The 27,880-nt window shown below is 41.1% G+C and overlaps 2 protein-coding genes across 2 annotated transcripts in view; both read left to right on the plus strand.

The window, feature by feature from the left end:
- Window positions 1-27,880, plus strand: part of LOC143522860 (uncharacterized) — a 69,047-nt gene that overhangs the window by 20,968 nt on the left and 20,199 nt on the right. The window contains exons 6-9 of the mRNA XM_077016762.1: window positions 3,422-3,871; window positions 4,197-4,604; window positions 23,238-23,690; window positions 24,151-24,576. Of these exons, the coding sequence (XP_076872877.1) occupies window positions 3,422-3,871; window positions 4,197-4,604; window positions 23,238-23,690; window positions 24,151-24,576 (1,737 nt within the window). The remainder of the gene's footprint in view (window positions 1-3,421; window positions 3,872-4,196; window positions 4,605-23,237; window positions 23,691-24,150; window positions 24,577-27,880) is intronic.
- On the plus strand, window positions 19,730-21,653 carry LOC143526007 (E3 SUMO-protein ligase ZBED1-like). The gene is made up of 2 exons (XM_077020562.1): window positions 19,730-20,353; window positions 20,778-21,653. Exons 1-2 carry the CDS (start codon window positions 19,730-19,732, stop codon window positions 21,651-21,653), a joined length of 1,500 nt encoding a protein of 499 aa, XP_076876677.1.

Below are 27,880 nucleotides of genomic sequence, written 5' to 3' on the forward strand. Positions count from 1 at the left end.
CACCTCTCGAATTTTGTAACTTCGCGCGCGCTGCGCCTCAGCGCAATGAACAAAGTCATGTTTGCAGGGTTCATACACCTTTATAAGGTGGATGTGACATGCAAGAACTAGGAGAAGGACACAGATGCTGCTGAGAGTCAGATTTATTGGTAGGAGTTTCCTCCCGTCTCCTAACCTGATCGGCTCGAATCGCTCTTGAATGGCGAGGCATTTCATTTACATTAACACTCGGAGCTTCAGACAACGAAATACTGCGAATGCAATGGTAAAACTCCTTGAGTGAACAATAGTACACAGACTAGTTACCCAACACCTCTCAGACACGACAAGGAATACAAAAATATGAACGAGTTATTACACAAACAGTAAACAAACAAACGCATTCAAAAAGGACAATACAATAAACCGGACTAATGCAAAACAGACCTGGCGAAATCAACTAACTTCACTAACGAACCATCAGGAAACAATAACGCGTTGACTCAATAAAGAGTACAAAACCAAACATAGGATGATCTGCGAAACAACTCGAAACAAATCTAATCGAAAGGACCAAACGCTGAACATACAATGATCAAAGTTAAACACCAAGGGCAGATCCGATAACAAACACGGGGAACAGAACATACAACTCTCGCAACAATGAATACCAGAAATTGACTTACAAGGAAAGACTGGGCACACGGGAATATAAACCAAACACATCAAGGAGTTAAACATAAACAGCTGATCAAGACTAACAATGGGCGGCGAGATCAAGGGGCGTGACAGGAGAACGCTACGGAGATTCAACTAAAAAACATAACAGGGAAACACGAAGATCTCACATAGGTTGGGGCGGAGTAGACGTTACAGTGGAATTCAAGCGCTTGTACCAATATTTCCGAGCACGTTAAACTTAATTAAGTTAAATATTTATACATATACTCGAAATGATTCGAAATATTGCGCTTTTACCACATTATTTAATGGTTGTTTATTTTCAAAACGCCCAATCTTAACGTCTTCACGTTCTCTCATGTTTCATCCTGGAATTACAAGAGGCTCGTATTTGTTAACGTAATGCAAGTGAACTGTTCAGTCAGATAGATATTTGTTGTGAAACGAAGTAGTTACAATTTCAAGCATTTTAAAGTACTTTAGCCTACATTCCAGCACCTTCAAACCTGAAACACAAAACAGCATTAAAATTCGTCAGGTAAGTGTTCATTCCCCTTTTGTTGAGGGGTGTCTCTTTTATACTACCACATATAGTTTCGGACAACACTGCAAAGCGGAAAGTATAAACGCCTCCACCGCTCGCAGAGGTTCGCGCGAGGTGGCCGGAGTCGAGCGCTATGGTCACTCAACCAGGCTTTAGCGCCCTTCGTTGAAATGTTCCAAAAGCACCGCTTGCAAACTGGCTTGTTCGTGTCCTTCGGTTTTCCATCTGTATCTGCTTCGAATCCAACAGCACTGTGTTTGCTTTAGCTGCCATTTTAGCATTACAAACTGTCCTGTGCATTACGGCAGCTTGGGTGGCTCAAACGAAAGCGCATTTTATGTAAAAAGAATCGATACTTAAGAGAAACGAGTATTGTACCGTTTCAGAATGTTCAGTATCGATACATATCGATATATCGATTTTTTTGACAACAATAATCACCACACAGAACTGTTTGCTGATCTGTTTCCTGATGGATGAATGTATGGATGGGTCGATCTCTTCTCTCTCTCTCTCTCTCTCTCTCTCTCTCTCTCTCTCTCTCTCTCTCTCTCTCTCTCTCTCTCTATTTCTCTGACCCCCCTCCACAAATTTATTGCTATATATTGCAAAGTTTTAACAGGTTATCTTATGGGCCTTTCTGAAAAAAATCTCCTAATGCCTTATATCTTTGCGCCTTCTCACGAAAAGCCCTTGATTGCCCGGGATTGAGGATTGAGGGACCAAATATTTTATATTATTCACTTGCTTGAGCAGAGTGGAGCAGTATTGTGTTCTAAACTTGTTGCTTTAAATGTCATTTCAAATAAAAGGCTGTTGTTCAGTACTTAGTGTATGTGATTCAATTTACAGCTGGTTTGGTAGCAGAGTTATTAATGTATATTTAGAGAATTGGAAATGGGAAATTTAACATAATATTTTACTTCAAATCTTAATTCACTATAATTCCAGCAAATGTAGATATATAAATTAAATAATTTAATTAAATTTAATGTAAATATAATTTCTTTGATAACATGCAATTTTAATATGCCATGAATTTACTGTTTGAAAATGGAAAATTACTGTGAAGTTACAAAAGGCATTGTTCTGTGTTTTTACACTGAAAACTGCATTTTTACACTGATAACTACTAAATTAAAACTCAAGACCCTTAAAAAATATATACAATCCTGTTATAAAACAAGAAATTCTTGTAATTTAAATTTACAGACTTTGACTGTATATTTAAAGTTTTCTTTAAAAAAGTCATTTTCCTGTATTTTACAGGTATATTCTCTTATTATGAAAAGACAGAAAAATACTGTATTTATTTACAGTAAATATCTGTTAAAAAATGTTTTTTTTACAGTGCAGAGGAGTGGGATTAGAGTGAAAAAATCAACAGCAAAAGCATGCCTACAGAAGATCAGATAAGATAAAATTCCCAGCATTGAACCTGCCTCAAAAACACACTTTACCTGCAGTACAAGTCATTAACAATCTTTACCAGAGCTTTTTCCTGCTATGTGTAACTCAGAAGCCAGATTGTTAGTACAGAACTTGTTAGAGTTGATCTACCGTTTCATTCTAGGACACTGGCCATCAATAGACTGGAAATGGATATATAATGGTGTAAATCCAAATGATGAAGGTGTGAGGAAGATGATGATTCAGGGCACAGCTATAAGTTTTAGTTGTTTAAGATGTTTTTTCTTAGTTTAGTATGGAAGAGATATTTATAAGCAAAATGTGTGAAATGCTAATTTCTGAAAATAAGTTCATATCATAATACAGCTATATATCGTAGCAATATATAACAGTAATTGTAGTTGGACAAGAGTGAATCGTAAACTTAGAAATAGTTAATACCTGGAAGTTTGTTAATTGTGATTTTTTTTGGTGCAAGGAGAACTGAACCCTTGTATATCTTAGAATATAAATATTCTATCACCTCTGTATCTTCAAATGCAAACATAAGTTCCTATATTAAATGTAAATGTGCATGTTTGTACATGTTGTATATTCATAGCTTGCCCTTTTGGATATGGGTGTGTGTTAATGTGTATTTATGCTGTGTTTATTGTGTATATGTTGTGTTTGCTGTGAGGGACTATACACCAACGTTTTTCCCTCACCTGTACACCTATGTTAAAGTGGTGTTAATATTAAAAGTAATTCCATGTGATATTTATTTGATTCAATTTAATTCAGTTCATTTCCATCCTCTTGCAACAGAGTTTTGTGGACTGGATTTTATGAAGAAGAAAATAAAATGTCCGCCCTCCAGTTTCTGCTGAAGCTGATTGTTACAGCAGCAGAGTGTGATGCAGCTACAGGAGAGAGTTTCACTAAGCTGCTGACATCTGTGTGCAGCTACACAAACTTCCCCTTTGGAGATGACGTGTCCATTAAATCTTCTCAGTGTGGTTTCCTGCTGGATCTGTACTCACATGTGAAGGACTATGAGATTCAAACAGGCAGGAGTGTCCTTCCAGTATTACAGCCAGTTTACCAGTCAGCTCCTGCAGTCTGGAACATAGACCTCTCAGAGAAAAAAACCTCCCTCTTCCTAGAAGTGCTGAAACTCCAAACAGTGAAGAAACCAGTAAAGCTGAGAGGCTGGTCAGATGAAGAGAGTGAAGTGAGGAGTTTCCTTCAGTGTCTGCCCTACATCTCCCACCTCAGGTGAGTGAGAAGGTTTCATACTAAATATGTTGTGTAGTTCTTATATTAACTGAACTTCTGTTGGTTTGCACATTTTTCACTCTTACACTAGTTACATTTCTGTGAACTGCATATCTTTGTAATTAAAGTGATTCTGTTGTAACATCACAGTTTATTATATCCTGTGTTCTGATGAATGACATTTTCATGATATCTTTGCTGTGTGTCAGTCTTTAAACTTTAATGCCTTTTAATGCTTGAAGAATATTATACAGGACACTCAATCTTTGAAGCTATCTTGAAATATATTGAACATAAATAAATGGGTTAATTGTTGTGTTTGTAGGTTTCTTTCACTACATAATCAAACAGAATCCTATAAGAATAAAAAAAGATTATTTCTACTGAACCTGAGTCTGCAAGCAGCTGTTCATCAGAGAGACACTGTTAAGAGAACTATAGAGGAACTGATGTCACATACAGAAGATGAAGAAGATTTCCTGCTGGATCTGTGCTCACATGTGAAGGACTATGAGACTCAAACAGGCAGGAGTGTCCTTCCATCATTACAGACAGTTTACCAGTCAGCTCCTGCAGTCTGGAACATAGACCTCTCAGAGAGAAAGACCTCCCTCTTCCTAGAAGTGCTGAAACTCCAAACAGTGAAGAAACCAGTAGAGCTGAGAGGCTGGTCAGATGAAGAGAGTGAAGTGAGGAGTTTCCTTCAGTGTCTGCCCTACATCTCCCAGCTCAGGTGAGTGAGAGGTCTTTACGCTACAGGGGTGTGTTTGATGTTCTCTGATGGTGTTTGTGAGTTGTTCTCTCAATATAAAGAATTAGTGAATGTTGTGGAACAGATGTGTGAAAGAAATGATATATAAATGCAACATCCTAATCATTATGTTATGTGCCTTGAATTTTTTGCGAATTTGTCTTTTTTGTACCTCTAGTTTTAACTGTAGGTCCCTAATACTGTAACTTGATTTGGTCAGGTTTACACATTCTTGCAGTATTTGATAGATAGCTTGTGTTGGTTATAAGTGTCCTTTTGTAGCTCTGTACTATTTAAACCCACCTTAAAAACGATAATTACACAATTCAGTTGTCCAGAACAATGTATTTTTTTGACATATGTAAATTGAATCAGAACACAATTGTGTACATACTTTGCATGATTAACTATTTGGTAGCGTAACCTTCAGTGAAGCTTATGGTTTGAACTTGAGATCAGCTCTGTGTTACATCATAAAACTCATCTTTCCATATGAAGAAAAATGTTATCAATTGACAGTGTCGTGGACTCCGAGTGAGGATCCATTATCAGGTATAAAGGGTTTAATAAAGGACAAAAGGCAAATAACTACAACCCAGTCCAGGGTCTAAACCAGAAGAGCTACAGAAATAACAGACAGAGGTACAAACGGATGAGACAGGAGGCAAAATTAGGAGGTAACAGGTCAAAACACAGAACAATAATGAGAGAAGTAGATTAACAATAGGGGTGGGAATCGTTTACTATCTCACGATTCGATTCGATTCCGATTTTGGGGGCCACAATTCAATTCAAAAATCGATTTATAAAAATGTCTGCTTCAGTCTATAAAATCTGCATGATCTACTACAGTCTGCAAGACAGAACGACAAATACAGAAAATTAAGTGTCTTTCACATTTAATTAACAAAAATTAAGTGCTTTGGTAAAATAAAATGGTTTTTGTTGTTACCAAAATTCTTGAGGTTCATTTTGCGAGCTGTCAGGGCTGGCTCGGGTGCAGTTCCCCCAGCCGTCGCTAGGGGCACCAGAGTCAGTCCCAGACTAAACCGACGTAACCGTACGTTCTTAGCCAGTCTCTGCTTTCTCTGTGATTGCTTATCGTCTAATGGTGTCTCGCCACCTCTCTCTGTTATGCTTTCTCTATACTTATTCGAGTATCTCATGCGTCACTTCCTGACCCATCTCAAGTTTTCCCAATCCTGTATGTCTTCCTATCCATTTTGCCTTTATTTTTGGGAAGGGTTTATTTTGCTGCAGCGTTTTTTGCCAGTTACTTCTGCTGGTGTCCTTGGTTTCGTTTTCGAGTTGCATTTATCCGCGCTGTTTTTTAGTTACTGTTGTTGTTTTGTTTCTTCCTCCCGTCTCACTACGGTTGAGTGTTATTTTTCACGCATTGTATTTTCCCCATTGGTTTTTTGTTTGTATTTACTCCATGCCCTCACGGTTTTGCTTTCTATTCTCTTGCGTGTTGAGTCTTCCGTGTTGTTTTGTTTGTTAGTTCTGGGTCGCTGTGCGCGTTTCCCTCTCGCTAATACATTTGACGAGTGTCAAACGTCTTGCTCTTGCGAGCCGGCACTTGGGTCCATCCTTCTCTATATTATTTCTCACCCTTCTCTATATTAACGCTCCCGTGCTCACCGCGTTACACAAGCCTTGCACACGAGCTACATTGTGTCCAGTTCGGTCTTCCCCGGCATTCGGTAAAAACCAAAATGAACCCATATTTTTGCCTTAAATGAAGACCGGACAGGTTGAATATCTCTTTCCTCCATGTGTTTTGAACCTTTTCCGTGTCCCAGAACATGCTGCGTAAAGTCTCGCGTAATTTTGTAATTACGTAACGTGAGACTTCACCACGACTTAGAATCGATTTTGGGACATTTAAAATCGATTCTGAATCGTAGTAAATGAGAATCGATTTTTGATATATGAATCGATTTTTTGGCACACCTCTAATAAACAACTTGGTACACTTTCACAAAAGAGTCAGCAACACTTCACAAGTAGCTGCTGTGTCCGTCTGGCTTATGTAGGCAAAGTAATCAGTGGAATTCCAGCTGAAACAGGAGTCTTCAGTATTCTTATGCTGTAAGTGTAGGTCCCTAATGCTGTAAGTGTAGGTCCCTAATGCTGTAAGTGTAGGTCCCTAATGCTGTAAGTGTAGGTCCCCAATGGTATAAGTGTAGGTCCCCAATGGTATAAGTGTAGGTCCCCAATGGTATAAGTGTAGGCCCCTAATGGTATAAGCGTAGGCCACTAATGCTGTAATGGCGCATTTCCACTAGGGCCTGCTTGGCGCGGTACGGTTCGATATGGGTCGATTCGCAACGGAACGGTACAGTCGCGTTGTGTTTCCATTACAATGGTGGACCAACACAATGTGGGTGGAGTCGCTGTTGGCGCACGGGTTGTAGTGTCGTGACATCATTTGTATACGACCACAACACCGGTCGATGCCCCATAACACATAGCATTATTGTATCTTATTTATCTTTATCTTCATTATTGTATGTGGTTGCTCTAATTATTGATAATATTTTGGTATTACTCAAACAGGCTGAACACACCCTGCATAAAAAGCATCAGTCATACAATCAAATGAAATCAAACTTTATTATGAAATAGATATTTAAAGTACAACATATGTAAATAATATAGTTATAGTAAAAAAAAAGTGCAAAAAGCAAATATATACGTATAGCTTCATATGAAATAAATATTTATAGTACTACAAGCAACATTTTGTGTGCTTTTACTGGCGTCTGTCTCGCATTGTGTTCACAAGTTCGCCAAGCACCCCGAGGAAAGCCCGGTTGAAGGAAACATTTTCCGCCAACTCCGCTCGCCTCGTCAGTGGAAGGGGAATCTTGAACGTAAAAAATAACAAATATTAAACACAAGTATTCCCGTGAAAGCAACAACGATATAGCGTAACTGCACAAAATGTGTAGCACGTCATCGCTGCTGATGCTTTGTTTATGGCTACAGCTAACTAGCAACTAGCAAGGCTAAGAGCTAGCTATTGTACAGTAGTGACTGTGGTGGTAACATTAACTACAAACACAGCTCTAAATTCCTGCGTTTACAATAGATGCGTTCATATTACGTTCATATTACATCTTTTACGAGCCTAGTAGTAAAACTGAAATCACAATACACTCACCATTCTCCGTGGCCTCTAGCACCGACATTGCCGTGTCTGTCCAGCTCTTTCTCTTCCGTTACTGGCTGGCCGGTGACCGTATATGACATCCATTTGCTGGAACCATATCCAGTCTTTGCGGTTTGCTCCGCTGCGTCCGTTATGGTCCTTCACCGCCCGGTAATCGCGTTAAGCTTTTTTTGCTTGGACCGACCGGCACTGCTGAACGGACCGCTGGTAGCCATGAGTGGCCATTAGCACGTAAACCTCGCTAAAAACCTTTACATTTCTAGTGGCCCCGTCCAGTTCGCCCTGGATTTTTTAATCGCTGTCAAAACACAGAACAATACCGAGAGAAGTAGATAAACACCTTGGTACACTTTCACAAAAGAGTCAGCAACAATTCACAAGGAGCTGCTGTGTCCGTCTGGCTTATGTAGGCAAAGTAATCAGTGGAATTCCAGCTGAAACAGGAGTCTTCAGTATTCTTGAGATGGAGCCCTCTGGTGGTGAGAGGGAGAAGAATGTTTCATGTGCCCCCCCCCCCCGGCTTACGTCATTTTTTAAATAAAATAAGACAGTAAGACAATTAATTGTAGGGTGAATGCCTTATTCAACAAGACAAAAAAACTAGAACAAGACAAAGGAAACCATGTGCAACAACATACAACAATAGCTATAAGTGCAAACAACAACCTAAATGCAATTAACAACAAATTAAAGGCACTAAAATGCCATGCACCTAACTTTTTTAATGGCAAAGTTGTTAATGAGTGCACTGAAGTCTAGTCCTTGGGCCAGCTCATGTTCAATGGAAAGCATGGCCAAACCATTCAGCCTGTCCTGAGACATTGTGGAGCGCAGGTAGTTTTTTATTAGCTTCATTTTGCTAAATGCACGTTCTCCTCCAGCTACAGTTACAGGTAAGCACAAAAAAATGCGTAGCCAAACACACAAGTTAACATACATGCTTCGCAGCCCCATTCTATAAATTGCATTAAGCAGGTCAAGAGGTCCAAGGTCATTTTTAAATGTTGTATTTTCTTTAAATGACAAACTTGGTCTGCAAGAGAATCTGAGAAGTCTTTTTTGTATTTTTGTGAGTTTTGCACATAATGCATTGATGCAATCGTTGGTCATTTCTTGAAAATTCCACAGAACAGAAAACTCATCACAAATGTACATAGTAGTTTTCTGGGTACTCCTTCCTTTTCTCTTCCTCCATGTCATCACAAAACGTTTCTTCTTTCTCTGTTTTGTTTTAAGCTTTGGCTCAATGCCTATAGCAGTTGCAACAACAGTGGCCTCTCTCAACAAACTGTCCCAGGATGCACGTATACAAGCCATCTCTTTTTCAAGTTCTTTTATATTGGCAACTTGTGTATCGAGGGTAATGGAAGAAGACTGACTGGCAAGATTTCTGTCCTCCAAGTACCCTAAAACCTTTATTCAAAATGTTAGGAGCACCACTGCGTTAAAAGACTCAAAGTAGGTCTTTACACCCTGTGCCTGAGCTTTTGTTTCACTAGTTAGGTTGTCTTGTGTGATAAGTGCTTCCAATGCTTTAAGGACATCAGGTAAATGCTTTGCCACAGGGCGTACTGCCTCTATGCGTGCACTACAGCGTGTATCTGATAAACTGTGCAAAGAACAATGTAAAACTTTCATCAAAATTGCCCATCACTGAGGGCTGCCACTAAAAAGTTTATACAGTTCATTCACAAATGCAAAGAACATATTTATTTCTGGACATGCCTGGGCTGCATGGACTCCTACCAGATTTAGTGTGTGAGATGCACAGGGTAAGAATGTGGCCAGAGGGTTTTTCTTTTTTATGTGGGCTTGTACACCCTTCACTTTTCTTGCCATATTGACCCCATTGTCATAACACTGACCTCTACAGTCAGCTAAATCTATTCTGTATTCCCTGAGTGTGTCTTCAATCATTTTTGCAACTTCGTCCCCTTTCTTATTTGAAAAGTCTCTAAATTTTAGAAAACGTTCATTTATTTCCCATCCTTCTCCTGAAGCAGTTGAACTAACATACCTAAGAAGTAGCACATTTTGCTTCAAATTGGAGACATCAGGTGTGGCATCACATATTAAAGAAAAGTAAGCTGCATTCTGTCTTTCTGTTAGAATAGTGTTTAGAACACACTGAGCACAGACCTCAATAAATTCATGTTGTCTTTCAGGTAAAAGGTAGTGAGTCTGAACCCTTTTTCCCTGTTCCCTGTACTCTCTGATATTCTGTAAATGATTGTTCAGAATGGTGTCATATCGTGACAACAGCTCAATCAAGCCTAAAAAATGCCCATTATCGGGTTTGTCAAGTACAGTTGTACTCCCTCTAAATGGTAAATGTCTAGAGGCTAAATAAAGAGTTACATCTAACAGATGTTTTAGTAAGGCTTTGTTATTTTCTATTTCAGTCTCCACAAGTTGTTGTTGTTTATTGTCAATGCCCGAGGCCTTCAGGACAGAGTGTTGTAGGTTCTTCCATTTCCAATAACAAAATTTGTGGCCACTGTTTTTTTTTGTGTTCTGGGAATCTTTCATACAGCTTCCTATATTAAGTGCACATTTTCATCCCATCAGTGGAATTTAGTGCACTTGTTGACTTGCCTATAACTTGTTCAAAAGAAAATAATAAACATGGCAGACAAAACTGAGCTTTTTTGAGTTGCTGTATATGACCCAGTCCCTTTCAATTTTTTCCCCTGCCATTAGGGGACATTGCATAACACTAGGGATGCAAATTATCGATTAATTCATTAATCATTAGTTGATTGATCTTATCGATCGACTTTCGATTAATTGATAAGCGGCGTTTTTCACCTGAATTTCAGTGTTTCAATAGGGCCTTTTAAAATATCAGCTAAATAGTTAAAACACTTTATACAAAAAGTATATATATAGTGAACACATGCTGTAACGCGACCGGAGAGTGCCCAAGTCTCCACAACATCATTGAGCTTGTCAGTTAAATTGTCAGCGGTGTGTCTATCCGACATGTTCCTCGTAATCAGCACTGCAGATTTTAGCTGCCAGTTCTCGTCAGTGTAGTGGCGCGTCACGGTAATGTAACTTTCTGTTGTTAGAGCCGTCCAACAATCTGCAGTAGCTAGCTTTGTTTTTAGCTCACTCTTCTTTTTTCGTAGCGAGCTTCGAAAACGCTCGACTTCCCAGTGTAGCTGTGATTGTAGGTTGACCAGGTGCACTGGTGATATGCAGGACAGCTGCATGGTGTTCAAATGATAATTGAGTGAGCTAGTGGAACTGTTGTACTTCAATACCGCATTACACAGAGAACATCTGACTTCTTAGCCTAAATTAACAATGTTGAAATGGTCCCACACCGCACGTCTTTTCGCCCGCTTCATTTTGTTTTCCACTCTGGTCTTTCGCGACACGTGTTCACCTCTCGTTCTTACGCTCTGTTCATCTGAAGTTACTACAGGAGCGCTCTCTAACGATTAATCGCGATTGATACATTTTGTTCGAGTAACAACTTGATCGACAATTAATCTAAAGTCGATTAATCATTTGCATCCCTACATAACACAAATAGTTAGGGAAACTCTTACACTCCACATTTATCTTTTGCCACCTGTGATAGATACTCGTGTTGCTAGAACACGCACTGCAGTTACCCTGTCAGAGTCAGACATTACAGCTGGCCATAAGCCAGGATCTTTAAAGTCTATGACAACTTGTGATGCACTCTCCCTTCCTCCTGTTGTTGCTCCATCATCATCATCGCTCCCACTTTTTTCCTTAGTCTCTCTCACTCTCGTCTGCTCTACGTGTTCAGTGGCTGTAATCTCACTCTCCCTGGTCTCTTCTTTGCCTTTTCTCCCTACATTGCTCGCTATGAATTTCCTCTGTAGCAGACAATCCTTGTGTTAGGTCATATAGTATATAATATAGCCACACATCAAAGCTGTTTCTGACAGCTGACTGAAGCTGTTACGGTAACCTACCGCGCTGCCCTGAGTCAGGACTGGGAGCCTCCCCCTCCTCCGACATCGCTCTGGGCTGGCTACACTCTCTCTCCCTGTCATCTTTCCCTGCCTCTTCTGTAGCTTTCTCGGCTGTGCTGCTGGTCTGGGCTATTTCAGACAGTCAGGGATTATTCATGAGTATCTTCACAACAAACTTATTCATCTTAAACTTTACCGCGCTACAACATCAGCGCTTATTATTTACTTACCGTCATCTTGAACACACTGTCAAACCCTGCTGTCCCTTCATGCCCTCTGTTTAAAAATCTCTTCATGTGATCTCTTTCACCTCTGTAATCCTCATCCCTTTTCCTTTTTTCCTTTCTTTTCTGTGCTCCAGGTTTCTGTTTACTCGCCATTTTTAACTATACACCACTGTATTTCCTGCTGTGGGCGGGTACCAGCCGGCTACAGTCAGTGCTGGATCAATCCATTTTTCAGTGGGAGGCGGGGATGAATGCACTTAATGGAAAATATTCAGATAGGTAAAAAACATATATATTTTAGCCATTGAGCTTAATTTGAGTACAGAATTTTATATTAATTAAAGATTTCAAGATTATATTTAAAATTATAGACTTTAAATAAAAAATAAATTGTTAGGCTCTTGATGGGCCCCCCCCGGCCCCGGGGCCCGGGACAACAGACCCGGTGGTCCCCCCTTGTCGACGGGGCTGCCCACAATGTTACCAGCCTTGCAGATCAGTTTGTTGAATCTGTTGTATGTCACCTTCAGCCTGCTGCCCCAGGATGCAACAGGATAGAGAATAGAACTCACCACCACAGACTCACAGAAGATCCTGAACATAGAGGATAGAACTCACCACCACAGACTCACAGAAGATCCTGAACATAGAGGATAGAACTCACCACCACAGACTCACAGAAGATCCTGAACATAGTGGATAGAACTCACCACCACAGACTCACAGAAGATCCTGAACATAGAGGATAGAACTCACCACCACAGACTCACAGAAGATCCTGAACATAGAGGATAGAACTCACCCAGAGGTGAGGGGGGGGGCTGAGAGGAGTGGTCCATCAGTAGTAAGGGGGTGAGGGGTTTATCAGTAGTGCGGGCGGTGAGTGGTCTATCAGGAGTGGGGGGGGTGAGTGGTCTCTCAGTAGTGAGGGGGTGAGTGGAGTGATCTATCAATAGTGGGGGGTGAGTGCAGTGTGTTATCAGTAGTGAAGGGGGGTGAGTGGAGTGGGCTAGCAGGAGGTAGATGAGTCTGGGGAGGACACAGCTTCACTAAACAGATCAGGACTGTGGACTAGTCTGTCTGAAGAGGACACAGCTTCACTAAACAGATCAGGACTGTGGACTAGCCTGTCTGGAGAGGACACAGCTTCACTAAACAGATCAGGACTGTGGACTAGCCTGTCTGGAGAGGACACAGCTTCACCAAACAGATCAGGACTGTGGACTAGCCTGTCTGGAGAGGACAGCTTCACTAAATTCATTGTCAGAATTTCTATAATGAAATTGTTACGACCCTCGGCTAGGTCTAGGAAGGTGAGAGTCATAACATAGGTGTTTAAGGAGCTGGTGCAGTGTGACCAGGAGAGAAAACAACCAAAACACCAGAGCTCCGATGCTGATATATGTATTTTAATGGCAACAATACAGCAGTCTGTATTTCAACAATAGGGAAAACCCACTGGACGGCACCAAAGAAAAGAAAACCATCAAAAGAAAACAATACCACAACAAAGTAAAAGATAACCCCTAAACTTAACCAATAAAAATACATACAGGGTGCCCGCCCTCTTACCTGGGGTGTATAATCAACAGGCTCCTACGTGATGCATACATGTATAGTCATGCCTCTAGCCTGCAGGTTTTCCCATATGTTAAGCTAAAACAGCACATACACAAGTAGAACAACCACCTGTAAGACACACAGCACAATAGCACACTAGCACAATAGCACACTAGCACAATAGCACAATAGCACACTAGCACAATAGCATACTAGCACACTAGCTGCAGCTTCCATACCAGCAGCAGTAACCACAATTCAAATCAACGCACCATCACACATGGCCTCCTTGCCTCTCCTTTCTTCAGCCATCTTGGATTTCACAGTTTTTTTCACAGTTTTTATACCGGAGGCTCCTCCCCTTCAGCAACTAGAAGTCCCCCGGATTGGTCCAGGGATGGGAAAGAGTTCACCAATAACTGAACACCTCATTTCTCATTGGAGACACAAACAGACTTTATGCCCCAATAGAGAAAATACCTGTGGAACAGCATCTAAAAAGAAAAACATCAGAGGCACAACAAAGGACAAGTGCCACGGCACCTAACAGAAATGTTAAAAGATAAATAAAGTGAAACAAGAAAAGTGAAGACACTAACGTGATTAAGTGTACCAGGCTGCACAAGCAGGTCCACACACACACACACTCACACAGGTGAGTGAGAAGATTTTATAAATACTACATGTGTAATGTTTAAAATGAGGGTTTTTCCTTCAAGGTTTGGCCTTTGTTTTTGTAAGTTCATATCTTCCTGAGTGTGTTCAGCATATTCTGCAGGTTAGTTGTGTGAATTAAATCTTGATTTGTAGTTGATATAAGTTTGCACAGTGATCAGGCTTATACATTTTTACAGGATTTAACAAAGACAGCTTGTGATGGTTATTGGTGACCTTTTGTAGGTCTGTACCATTTAAACTCACCTTAAAAAATAATTACAGTATTCAACTGTGCAGAATTACAAAACTTTTCTACATACTTCATATGCTTAACTGTTTGGTAGCCCTCAGTGAAGTTTATGGTTTGACTTTGAGATCAGCTGTGATACACTATTTTTCTTCATATTGTAGCGAGAGGATGCAAAAGCTTCTGGTGATTGTGTTAGCCAATCAGAATTATTTTTCATATGGAAATATGAGCTTTATGATGCAATTCACAAACTATTATGTTATAGACTCAGAGTATGGATCCATTAGCAGGTATAAAGGGTTTAATAAAGGACAAAAGACAAACAACTACAAACCAGTCCAGGGTCTAAACCAGAAGAGCTACAGAAATAACAGACAAAGGTACAAACGGATGAGACAGGAGACAAAAACAGGAGGTAACAGGTCAAAACACAGAACAATAACGAGAGAAGTAGATAAACAGCGTGGTACACTTTCACAAAAAAGTCAGCTACACTTCACAAGGAGCTGCTGTGGCTGTCTGGCTTATGTAGGCAAAGTAATCAGTGGAATTCAAAACAGCTGGAACAGCTGGTGGTGGCTCCAGCGTACCACACAGTGATGGAGGAGGTGAAAACGGACTCGATGATGGCAGTAAAGAACTGCATCAAGGTCTTTTCTGGCAAGCTGAATTTTTTTGCTGGGCCTTTTTAGTGACAGAGGTGATGGTGGGCTCCCACTTGAGGTCCTGGGTGATGATAGTCCCCAGGAAGCAAAAAGACTCCACTGTGGTGATGGGGTTGTCGGACACCATGATGGAGTAGAGAGGAGCTGTGTGCTTCCTAAAGTCCACAATAATCTCTACTGTCTTCTGGGCATTCAGCACCAGGTTATTGTGGCTGCACCAGGCCACCAGACATTCAACCTCCCTCCTGTAGGCAGACTCGGCCCCGTCTGAGATGAGTCCGATGAGAGTGGTGTCATCCGCAAACTTAATAAGCTTGACAGACTGGTGGTCAGATGTGCAGCAGTTTGTGTACAGGGAGAAGAGGAGAAAGAACACAGCCCTGGGGAGTGCCGGTGCTGATGGTTTGGAAGTACAAGACATTCTTCCCCAGTCGTACGTGCTGCCTCCTGTCCGTCAGGAAGTCAGTAATCCACTTGCATAGGGGATCAGGCACGTTCATCTGAGACAGCTGGTCTTGGAGAAGATCTGGGAGGATGGTGTTAAAGGCGGAACTGAAGTCCACAAACAGGATCCTGGCGTAGGTTCCCGGGGAGTCCAGATGCTGCAGGATGAAGTGCAGCGCCAGGTTGATAGCATCCTCCACAGACCTGTTGGCTCTATAGGCAAACTGCAGGGGATCCAAGAGGGGATCTGTGAGGGTCTTGAGGTGGGACAGAACCAGACGTTCAAAAGACTTCATGACCACAGAAGTCAGTGCCACAGGTCTGTAGTCATTAAGTCCATTGATCCTTGGCTTCTTGAGGACAGGAATGATTGTTGAGGATTTAAAACAGTCAGGCACATGGCATGTCTCCAGTGAGCAGTTAGATGTCTGTGAACACTGGGGCTAACTCATTAGCACAGTGTTTCAGTGTGGCAGGTGAGACACCGTCCGGCCCTGGAGCCTTGCGAGCTTTGACACTCCTGAACTGCTTTAACACCTGGTCTTCTTGAATACAAAAGACTGTTGGGGTGGAGGAGGATGGAGGCTCTGGGGTAGGAGACCTTGATGTGTACTCCTGTGTGGTGTGATAGGTGGGGGAGCGAGTATCCATGCTGGCTGTATTGTAGTCAGGACAACTGGGGCAGGTGGAGGTGTGAATGGCTGCTGAACTGACCATCAAAACGACAATAGAACTTGTTCAGTCTATTTGCAGTTTGTAGGTCATCTGTGGAGTGGGGGGTTTTAGGCTTGTAGCTGGTAATCTGCCTAAAACTTTTCCACACAGAGGCTGCGTCGTTCTCTGAGATGTTGTTACGACTACTCTAGGCTATAGCCCTAACAGAGAATGAGTATGATATGGAAAAGAGGGAGTGAGATAGATGTGAATGAAATGACGAATTTATTCAAAGTATGGCCAAGGGATGTAACTCCAGGACACGACACAATGCTCAAAATAACAAACAAAAACGTCTCTAACCAAAATAATATCAACTACCTAACCTGATGCGATTTAAAGAAACGAAAGTAAATAACAATAACCTACCCTAACTACCTATGACAAAACAAAGAGAACAGTATAACCAAAAGAGCGTCGTGTCCATTCTTCCCGTCTGGGCCGAACCAACAAGCAGGATTTTTTTATACTTACACACTATTTACATATATATACACATAAATTATATACATAAACACATACAATATATACACCAGCTACCAAGACCAAAAGGGGCAAATCCAGACTCAAGTTCAGGGACGAAATAATACAAAGTCAAATACCAGAAAACCAACTTAACAATCGAACGCTACCAAATCACACCAAACACCAATATGGAGAAAGATCTCCTCGTCCTGCTAATTCTTCGGACTTTTAAAGGTGGGACTTCGGGTCTTGGGCGGTGAACAGCCAATCCACAACAACCAGGAAGAGGAAGAGTGACATGGTTGGAGGAGACACGCGTCTGGACCTGTAGCGTCAGATACCAGCAACGCCGCGACCAGCAGTGGTCGTAACAGATGTGCTGCTGCATATTCTCAGAGTGGTGTAATCTAGCAGAGGCCACTTCCCTGGTAAACCTGTACTTGGCCTCTTTATAGCAGTCTTTGTCCCCACTTTTAAAAGCCTTCCTCTTCTCTAACCACAGCTGCTTCAGGTTGGGAGTAAACCAGGGTTTGTCACTGTTATAACTCACCCTGGTGCGTGATGGTCAGAGGCGGACGAAGTACTCAATTTCATTACTTGAGTCAAAGTACAGATACCACTGGTCAAATGCTACTCCGATACAAGTGAAAGTTGCATGTTCAAAATCTTACTTAAGTGAAAGTACTGAAGTACTTGCTTTTAAAAATACTTAAGTATTAAAGTACACCTTCCGTCACATTTGTAAAAAAGTTATAGTTTAAAAGTATTATACATCCTACCAAATCCTCTTTGGGCATAATATTCATACAGTCTTTGATAATAATCCATAAGGCATATTCCAATGATGTACATCATTCAGGTAGTGGTAGCAGAAAAGTTTAACCTACACTTTAGTTTAAGGAACAAAAACATTTTCTAAAACCACAATTCACTGATTAGCCTAGCCTAACCTGTTTAAGCAAATTATGTTACCATATTAAAAGTCAATAATAAAATGACGGTTTTCTCTCTTTGCTAGTTAGGTATTCAGTCATCCAATACAACATTATGCTACAGTCAATATAAACAAAGACAAAGTAAAATTAGCAGTGTGGCATCTTGGTAGTCTAACCTTGCTACAACCTTTTGCAGTATGGCTAAAGCCCACCAACTCCATGCCACCCAACATGCTAACAAACTCTTTTCAAACTAGAAATCATAGCCACATTAGAATTATTGACATTAATTCTACACTGACATTAGAATGGAAACATTATTTGACAAGATTCGATTAACCCACACGGTTTCCCTTATTGATGTTTCCGTAGTTTGAATTACTTGCCAATATAATGTTAACATTATTTATAGTGATCCTAGCAGTGGAGTGAGCAAGCAAAGTCATTTCACTAGCCTTACTGCAAAGCTCCTCTAACTACATAGTCACTTAACAAAACATTTAGGCTGCATACCGTAATATACTTCCTCAGGTGGGACGGTGAATTTTGGTATGCAGTGATATAGTTTGTTTTTGGCAAACAAAGCATGCATTTAAAACGATGGGAATGATTCATCCGTTCAGAAAACTGGAACATTTTGTCGCGATACGGCCATGGGTGCAAAAGAGCATGCCAGGGTTGCCAGCTAGGGCTGTGACGATAATTTTATTACCGCAATACCGCGGTTATGGGACGTCTACCGCGGTGATGAGCTCATTACTGTCATTACCGCATTTTTTAATTGTTGTAAAATCTGATTGAGTTTTGAGCCATAGTGAAATGCTCAATAAAAGCACAGCCATAACGAATTCAGTATTAATATGCCACTTTTAAGTCCTATACTATCCATTTCACTCCACAAACAAATAACTATGATGTGTAAAATTTGTTCACCGCGCAATGATTTTTGAACGATCTCACGCAGCACCCTGGATCCGAGTCTCTCCAGCACAGCAGAGAGAGTAGTTTATCCAGTGCTTAGTTTTGCGTACGATTTCATACGAATGAGACCGGGTTGGTGATTCTATTTAGGAATTCTATTTAGGTCTTGTTATATCAGTGGAAATGTTCCGATTAATTTAAACTGTCTTACTTTTAGCTGAATAATGTTATAGCCGTTATTTTGCCAAGCAGCTAAAGATTAAACTGAGCACTTAGCAACAAACGAACTGCACTGCACGTGCCACGGAGAAATTTACAATAAATAAAAAATAAATAAATACATTTTTAATTGAACGTTGGTGTATTTGGTTGTTGTCGCCATTTTAATAAAAACATATTGAGTGTTGATAGTCTCCCGCTTGATTTAACGCATTGCCTTTTCTATTACAAGTTACATGGCTGCACATTAACTGTGATCTGTAATATAAACTCTGTAAATATTTAGTTATCATCCATCACGTGTTCAAGAACGCGCTCGACAGAAAGGAAAAGTCCATAAACAAATGGACCGAGGGGGGGTTCTTTTGGATTTTTCTGATTATTAATAATTATTTTACGGTTTGAATACTTGATGCTTGCTACAAATAACAGTCACACTCAAATATTTTCCACACTCACACACACCAGAAATAAAACGAATTTTATTTTAATTGCACATGTCGAAAATGCTCCTCTTATGGTAATGTCCATACGGATGACAATTAAGCCGACATTATTCAATTCAGCAATGGCCACGAATCTTGTTTCAAAGGCAAATACTTCGTCACCAATTTGGGCCCATTTTGGATTTGAGTCAGATGACAATGGACAGCCAGCAAATGTAGAGGAGGCAATATGCCGCATTTGCAGAAAAAAAATCGCAGTCTCAAGAGGAAATACCAGTAATTTAAGAGCACATCTTAAAATTAATCACCCTTTGGTGTTTGCCCAACTTGGGAGCAGCACATCTGCGTCAGGAGCAGGTCCAGGTCAGCAGCAACTGGCCATCTCTGAAGCTTTTGCAAGAGGAGCGAAATACCAACGTGACAGTAAACAGTGGCGAACGCTAACTGACAGTGTGACCCGCTATTTAGTTGAGGAAATGGTTCCCTTTCGTACCGTTGAGAAGTCAGCTTTCAAGGCAATGCTACAGGCCTTTGATAAGCAATATGTACTTCCCAATCGAAAGTACTTCTCGCAGAAAGCAGTTCCTGCATTATACCAGACAGTGAAGGAGGGTATAATACGGGACCTGAAAGAAGTTTATCATTTCTCGATGACAACGGATATATGGTCAAGTGTGAACATGATGCCATACATGAGCCTGACCATACACTACCTCAATGCAAACTGGGAACTACAATCAAAATGCCTGGAGACCTTATTCATTCCAGAAAGTCACACGGGTGACAACCTGGCAGAAGCGCTCAGATCTTCCCTCCAAGAGTGGTCTCTGGATGAAGGGAAATTGGCATGCATTACAACAGACAATGGGGCCAACATTGTGGCTGCCGTACGTAAACTTGGCTGGCAATGGCTAAATTGTTTTGGCCATAATCTGCATTTAGCTGTAACCAACGCACTGAAGTCAGAGAAAGACCGCACAGCCCGCGCTATTGGTTTGTGCAGAACTTTGGTGACAACGTTCTCACAAAGCTGGCAAAAGAAGAGAAAGCTTATCAAAGAACAAGCAGAGCTCAACTTGCCCCAGCATTGCCTAGTCGTGGTAAGTTGTCCGCATATATTACACAATAAACAGTTACGAAAGCCTTCAGGGTAGCGGGACACACAAAGAAAAAGTAAAATAATTCACGGATGTCCAACAATTATCCCAAGGAAACGAAAAATAAAAGCACTTAACGATTTTTTTTATTAACTCCCGTAAAAGCTTGTTGAAGTTGAATTTGTGCGTGCCGAGCAGTACTTTAATCCAGCCAAATTAAGTGAAACTAGATCATTATATTTTTAGAATACACACACACATTATATATATATATATATATATATATATATATATATATATATATATATATATATATATATATATATAGTGTTTGTCGCTTAAGTTAATAACTGGGTAATAAGTTTAGAACTGGCTGATCACTGATCGTAATTTATTTTAAGTGAATCCTGTTTTAATGTATTCACAGGATTGTTCGACTAGGTGGGGTTCTACGCAGAAGATGGTTGAACGTGTTCTTGAGCAGTGCCCAGCTATTAAAAGGGTGCTGGATGATCGGCGTAGTCAGCATTTGATTCCGACGTGGCAGGATGTCGAAGTCCTAGAATCCGTTAATGCGGCGCTGAAAAAAGTTGCAGATTTTACTGATGCGCTGTCTTCAGAGACGATGGTTACAGCGTCCTCCTTGAAACCGGTACTACAGTTACTTCGAGAGGATCTTTTGCTTCCAACTGAAGAAGACACAGAGTTGGCGCGCAACCTGAAAAAAAAAATGACCGGAGTCTTGGAAGAAAAATACAGTGCACCTGCAACACAGGTACTGTTGGCAAAGGCCTCATTTGTTGACCCAAGACACAAGGACAGCAACTCCGATGACATAAAAGACAAGCTGCTGGAGGAGATGCTGGCAGTTCCCGAAGAGGGCCGCGATGACAGAGTTGTCATGCAAATCTCGATGACTGAGGATGGAGAAGGGGCAAGCAGACTAGCTCCTCCTTCTAAAAAAAAGAAAAGTCTTGCAGATCTGCTTGGAAAAAGACAGGAACAGACACGCCCATTGATTCCCAAGAGAATTCGTGCAGACACGGAACTTGCGAGGTATTTACAGGAGGAAACCCTTGATGCGCACTCGGACCCACTTGCTTGGTGGAGGGACAATCAAGCTCGATTCCCTCTTCTGTCGAATGTCGCCAGAAAATATATGACAGTATGCGCTACGAGCACACCCTCCGAGCGTGTATTTAGTGCGGCTGGCAACATAGTCACTCCATTTAGATCCTCCCTTAAACCCGACAAAGTAAACATGTTGGTTTGCCTGGCAAAAAACATTAAGATGGATAAATAAGCCAGAACGTGCGGATTTACGTTAGTTGCGCAGTAGCTGTACAAGGAAGAATTATACAGACAGCATATGTTCCCTTTTTATGCTGTATTTATGTTTTTTTTTTTACGTTTATGTAGGCTATGATGCATTGTTTGATACATCAGGGCTAATACAGTTTCTGGTTTGAAGAATAAAACTTTGTACATTAATTAATCATAGTACCATTACTTTTTGGGGGTGAGTGTGGGGGGCGGGGCAGGGGGCGGGGCTGGGTCTCACGGTTAACCGCAATACCGCGGTGATGCGTTAGTTTCTTACCGCGGTAATAAAAAATCCATACCGTCACAGCCCTATTGCCAGCTCTCACGCATTGAGCGTGAGACACACGCATTTGACCGTTTTCACACGCTCTCACGCCACAGTTCCGATATCTCACGCCGAAAAAAAATCTAGTTTATTTACCTCTGATCTATATCTATCAACCACCGGCGATCGCGATATAATACTTAATTTGTGTTCATTTTTCACCGCCCCGGTAACGTTCGCCACCCCCCGATCAACAATTTACACTCGCCACCAAGTCCAGGTTCAAATCTCCCTCCAAGCGATCTTGAAAAGTTGGCAACCCTGGCATGCTCCATCACCGCCGTCTCCGTTCATGTTGCTGTTATTTAGGAAAAGAACGACTAGCGACACCGAACTTGATTTTACACCTCACAGACACATCCTTGATTGCTGATAGGCTGTCACCTGTGAAAATACTATCTGGGGAGGGGAGGAGAGTTGTGTGTGGAAGTAACGAGTAACGAGAGCTGGACAGAAATGTAGTGGAGTGATAAGTACTGTATTTGTTATTCAACTGTAGTGAAGTGAAAGTCATAAGTATTTTAAAAAAAATCAACTTAAGTAAAGTACAAATACTCAAGAACTGTACTTAAGTACAGTACTTAAGTAAATGTACTTCGTTACTGCCCACCTCTGGTGATGGTACAATGCTGTCCTCGCATAAGTGAATATACGAGGTTACAGTGTCCGTATAATCATCCAAGCTGTCACAGGCAGTTTTCATTGAGTCCAAAGATAAGTTGCTTTGTCAGATTTTCTATAATGAAATGTTAAAAGATAAATTAAGTGAAACAAGAAAAGTGAAGACACTAACGTGATTAAGTGTACCAAGCTGCACACACAGGTCCACACACACACACACACACACACACACACACACACACACACACACACACACACACACACTGAGACATCCTTACTAGTGTGTGTGTGTGAAAGAGGAGATACAGTTAAACATGTTAAATTATAGGGGTGTGAAATGTGAAATTCATGTGAAATTCTATATGGTTGTGGTGAATTTCTTGTGTTACACTCAATGTTTCTTTGGTCTGTTATGCTGCGTCTCTCATTACCCACAAACACATGCAGGCAGGTCTGTGTGTTTTAGAGGAGACATGAACCAGCGTTCAGACTAGTGGTGGTGTTACTGTACTGGAAATGGTCTGTTTACAGCAAAATATACAAATTAATCTGTTTTGTTTGCTGATTTCTACTAAATGTACTAATTCTGTGTTTTCTGTGAACTCTCTATTCCAACAGGTTTGATTATGATGTTCTTGATGGTGAAGAACAGAGAAGATCTGCAGTGGAGTTTCTGCTGAAGCTGATTGTTACAGCAGCAGAGTGTGATGCAGCTACAGAAGAGAGTTTCACTAAGCTGCTGACATCTGTGTGCAGCTACACAAACTTCCCTGTAGATGATGATGATGATGATGTCAAGTTTGATATTTGCAATTTCCTGCTGGATCTGTGCTCACGTGTGAAGGACTATGAGACTCAAACAGGCAGGAGTGTCCTTCCAGCATTACAGCCAGTTTACCAGTCAGCTCCTGCAGTCTGGATCATAGACCTCTCAGAGAGAAAGACCTCCCTCTTCCTAGAAGTGCTGAAACTCCACACAGTGAAGAAACCAGTAAAGCTGAGAGGCTGGTCAGATGAAGAGAGTGAAGTGAGGAGTTTCCTTCAGTGTCTGCCCTACATCTCCCAGCTCAGGTGAGTGAGAAGCAGGTTTAATGTTTATGCTGAGTTTTTCATTAAAGGTTGTGAGTTGGGTCGTCTTTATTTAGTGTAGAGTTTAGCGTAGTGGTTGATTCCCCCTTGACTCCTCACACTACACTCACTGTAAATTGTTATTGTAAGTTATTCGGATGAGAGAGTTTGCTGACAGTAAATGAATGAAATGCTGCTTTGTCATCTGTTCTGAATGTGATCAGTGCTCAGACCTGTAAATCATGATGACAATGTGGTGTGTTTACTTTGTAGGAGTTTTTGTTTTGTCTGTCCTAGTCCACAAACACATAGAGAAAAACAACACAGAAGCAAAGAAAAGTAATAGAGGGTGTGGACACTGTAATAGACATCGACTATCTGACCAAATTATGTAATTTCAGTGCCCCTATTATTACTTTGTATTTCTGCTCATTTTATTTTGTGTGACTCTGTATTCCAACAGGTTTGATTATGATGAAGAACAGAGAAGATCTGCAGTGGAGTTTCTGCTGAAGATGATTGTTACAGCAGCAGAGTGTGATGCAGCTACAGGAGAGAGTTTCACTAAGCTGCTGACATCTGTGTGCAGCTACACAACCTTCCCTGTAGATAGGATTAATCATCAGTGTGATTTCCTGCTGGATCTGTACTCACGTGTGAAGGACTATGAGACTCAAACAGGCAGGAGTGTCCTTCCAGCATTACAGCCAGTTTACCAGTCAGCTCCTGCAGTCTGGAACATAGACCTCTCAGAGAGAAAGACCTCCCTCTTCCTAGAAGTGCTGAAACTCCACACAGTGAAGAAACCAGTAAAGCTGAGAGGCTGGTCAGATGAAGAGAGTGAAGTGAGGAGTTTCCTTCAGTGTCTGCCCTACATCTCACAGCTCAGGTGAGTGAGAAGTCTTTACACTACAGAGTTGTGTTTGATGTTCTCTGCTGGTGTTTGCGAGTTGTTCTTTCACTATAATGAATTAGTGAATGTTGTGGAACAGATGTGTGAATGAAATGTTGTTTTCTAATTTGTTATGAATGTGAGCTCTGCTCATGTCTGTAAAGTGTGTGTAACTGTCAGACAGGATGCTGAGACTAAATCAGTGTGAAAGACTCACATGCTTTTATTTTATTGTAATAATATCGCTAAAGCACTAATGAACAACAACGTGCACACAGATAATTCAGGACAACGACTGACAAACACAATGATGAAAAGCATAAAAACACTTAAATACACAAACAGTAACATGTAACAGGTGTTACAAGACAAGAGACAGATGAGACGACTAACTAGACTTGCAGAGTTGTGTTTACTAGGAGGTTTTGTTCAATCTGCACTACTCCAAACTCACACAAAGAAAAACATACAAACCAAAAAATAATTTACTGAATATCTGCAATATCTAAAAATGCATTAACTAGATAATTTTAAACATTGGGATTTAATAGTTATTGTTAAATTAAGAAACTAGGAGAGGTAAAATGACTTAACATGGATATTATTCACTCAATTTTGTCATGTGATGATCTGATATATAAATGCAACATCCTAACCATTCTGCTTTTAGGTACCTAGGATTTGAGTGAGTTTGTCTTTTATGTACCGTTAGCTTTAACTGTAGAGCCCTAATGCTGTAAGTGTAGGTACCTAATGCTGTAAATGTAGGTCACTAATGCTGTAAGTGTAGGTCACTAATGATGTAAGTGTAGGTCCCTAATGCTGTAAGTGTAGGTCCCTAATGCTGTAAGTGTAGGTCCCTAATGGTATAAGTGTAGGTCCCTAATGGTATAAGTGTAGGTCCCTAATGGTATAAGTGTAGGTCCCCAATGGTATAAGTGTAGGTCCCCAATGGTATAAGTGTAGGTCCCCAATGGTATAAGTGTAGGTCCCCAATGGTATAAGTGTAGGTCCCCAATGGTATAAGTGTAGGCCCCTAATGGTATAAGCGTAGGCCACTAATGCTGTAAGCGTAGGTCCCTAATGCTGTAATGGCGCATTTCCACTAGGGCCTGCTTGGCGCGGTACGGTTCGATATGGGTCGATTCGCAACGGAACGGTACGGTCGCACCCCGAGGAAAGCTCGGTTGAAGGAAACATTTTCCGCCAACTCCGCTCGCCTCGTCAGTGGAAGGGGAATCTTGAACGTAAAAAATAACTTAAATAACTAAAAATTAAACACAAGTATTCCCGTGAAAGCAACAACGATATAGCGTAACTGCACAAAATGTGTAGCACGTCATCGCTGCTGATGCTTTGTTTATGGCTACAGCTAACTAGCAACTAGCAAGGCTAAGAGCTAGCTATTGTACAGTAGTGACTGTGGTGGTAACATTAACTACAAACACAGCTCTAAATTCCTGCGTTTACAATAGATGCGTTCATATTACGTTCATATTACATCTTTTACGAGCCTAGTAGTAAAACTGAAATCACAATACACTCACCATTCTCCGTGGCCTCCAGCACCGACATTGCCGTGTCTGTCCAGCTCTTTCTCTTCCGTTACTGGCTGGCCGGTGACCGTATATGACATCCATTTGCTGGAACCATATCCAGTCTTTGCGGTTTGCTCCGCTGCGTCCGTTATGGTCTTTCACCGCCCGGTAATCGCGTTAAGCTTTTTTTGCTTGGACCGACCGGCACTGCTGAACGGACCGCTGGTAGCCATGAGTGGCCATTAGCACGTAAACCTCGCTAAAAACCTTTACATTTCTAGTGGCCCCGTCCAGTTCGCCCTGGATTTTTTGATCGCTGATTCTTAACAGAAAGGTTTGTACCTCGGCGTTTGACCAGGGAACAGACTTCGCTCCTTGGGTTTTAAAAATGGCTGAGGAGTCCATAGCATAGCGGAGGAGTCGCTCTCCTGACGCAAACTGTGACGACACTCCCTGGCCAATCGGTGTCATGCTGTTCCTCCACGTCACAGAACTGTACCGCTTCGGAACGGTTAGAACCTCGAGCAAGTCGGTACGAAAAAAGTACCCGAAGGGGCCGGCTCACAGGGAACTGGTACTAATGGAAACACTCACAAACCGTCGCGAATCGAACCGTACCGCGCCAAGCAGGCCCTAGTGGAAATGCGCCATAAGTGTAGGTCACTAATGCTGTGTGTGTCATTAATGCTTTAACTTGATTTGTGGTTGGTATGAATTTGACCAATGGTCAGGTTTACACATTCTTACAGGATTTGACAGATAGCTTGTGTTGGTTATTGGAGGCCTTTTGTAGCTCTGTACTATTTAAATCCACATTAAAAAGATAATTACACAATTCAGCTGTCCAGAACAATATATTTCTTGACTTGTGTAAATTGAATTTTAAAAATTGTGTACATACTTTGCATGTTTAACTGTTTGGTAGTGTAACCCTCAGTGAAGTTTATGGTTTGACCTTGAGATCAGCTCTGTGTTACATCATAAAACTCATCTTTCCATATGAAGAAAAATGTTATAAATTGACCAACTGTAATGTCCTAGACTCAGAGTGTGGCTCCATTATCAGGTATAAAGGGTTTAATAAAGGACAAAAGACAAACAAATACAAACCAGTCCAGGGTCTAAAGAGCTACAGAAATAACAGACAGAGATACAAACAGATGAGGCAGGAGGCAAAAACAGGAAGTAACAGGTCAAAACACAGAACAATACCGAGAGAAGTAGATAAACACCTTGGTACACTTTCACAAAAGAGTCAGCAACAATTCACAAGGAGCTGCTGTGTCCGTCTGGCTTATGTAGGCAAAGTAATCAGTGGAATTCCAGCTGAAACAGGAGTCTTCAGTATTCTTGAGATGGAGCCCTCTGGTAGTGAGAGGGAGAAGAATGTTTCATGTGCCCCCCCCCGGCTTACGTCATTTTTTAAATAAAATAAGACAGTAAGACAATTAATTGTAGGGTGAATGCCTTATTCAACAAGACAAAAAAAATAGAACAAGACAAAGGAAACCATGTGCAACAACATACAACAATAGCTATAAGTGCAAACAACAACCTAAATGCAATTAACAACAAATTAAAGGCACTAAAATGCCATGCACCTAACTTTTTTAATGGCAAAGTTGTTAATGAGTGCACTGAAGTCTAGTCCTTGGGCCAGCTCATGTTCAATGGAAAGCATGGCCAAACCATTCAGCCTGTCCTGAGACATTGTGGAGTGCAGGTAGTTTTTTATTAGCTTCATTTTGCTAAATGCACGTTCT

Source organism: Brachyhypopomus gauderio, chromosome 1, assembly GCF_052324685.1.
Source record: "Brachyhypopomus gauderio isolate BG-103 chromosome 1, BGAUD_0.2, whole genome shotgun sequence".
NCBI lineage: Eukaryota > Metazoa > Chordata > Actinopteri > Gymnotiformes > Hypopomidae > Brachyhypopomus > Brachyhypopomus gauderio.

Coding starts and splice junctions, on each gene's coding strand:
- LOC143526007 (XM_077020562.1), top strand. CDS start 19,730: ATGGTTCCCTTTCGTACCGTTGAGAAGTCAGCTTTCAAGGCAATGCTA. Junction 20,354..20,777: donor CCCAGCATTGCCTAGTCGTG/GTAAGTTGTCCG, acceptor ATGTATTCACAG/GATTGTTCGACTAGGTGGGG.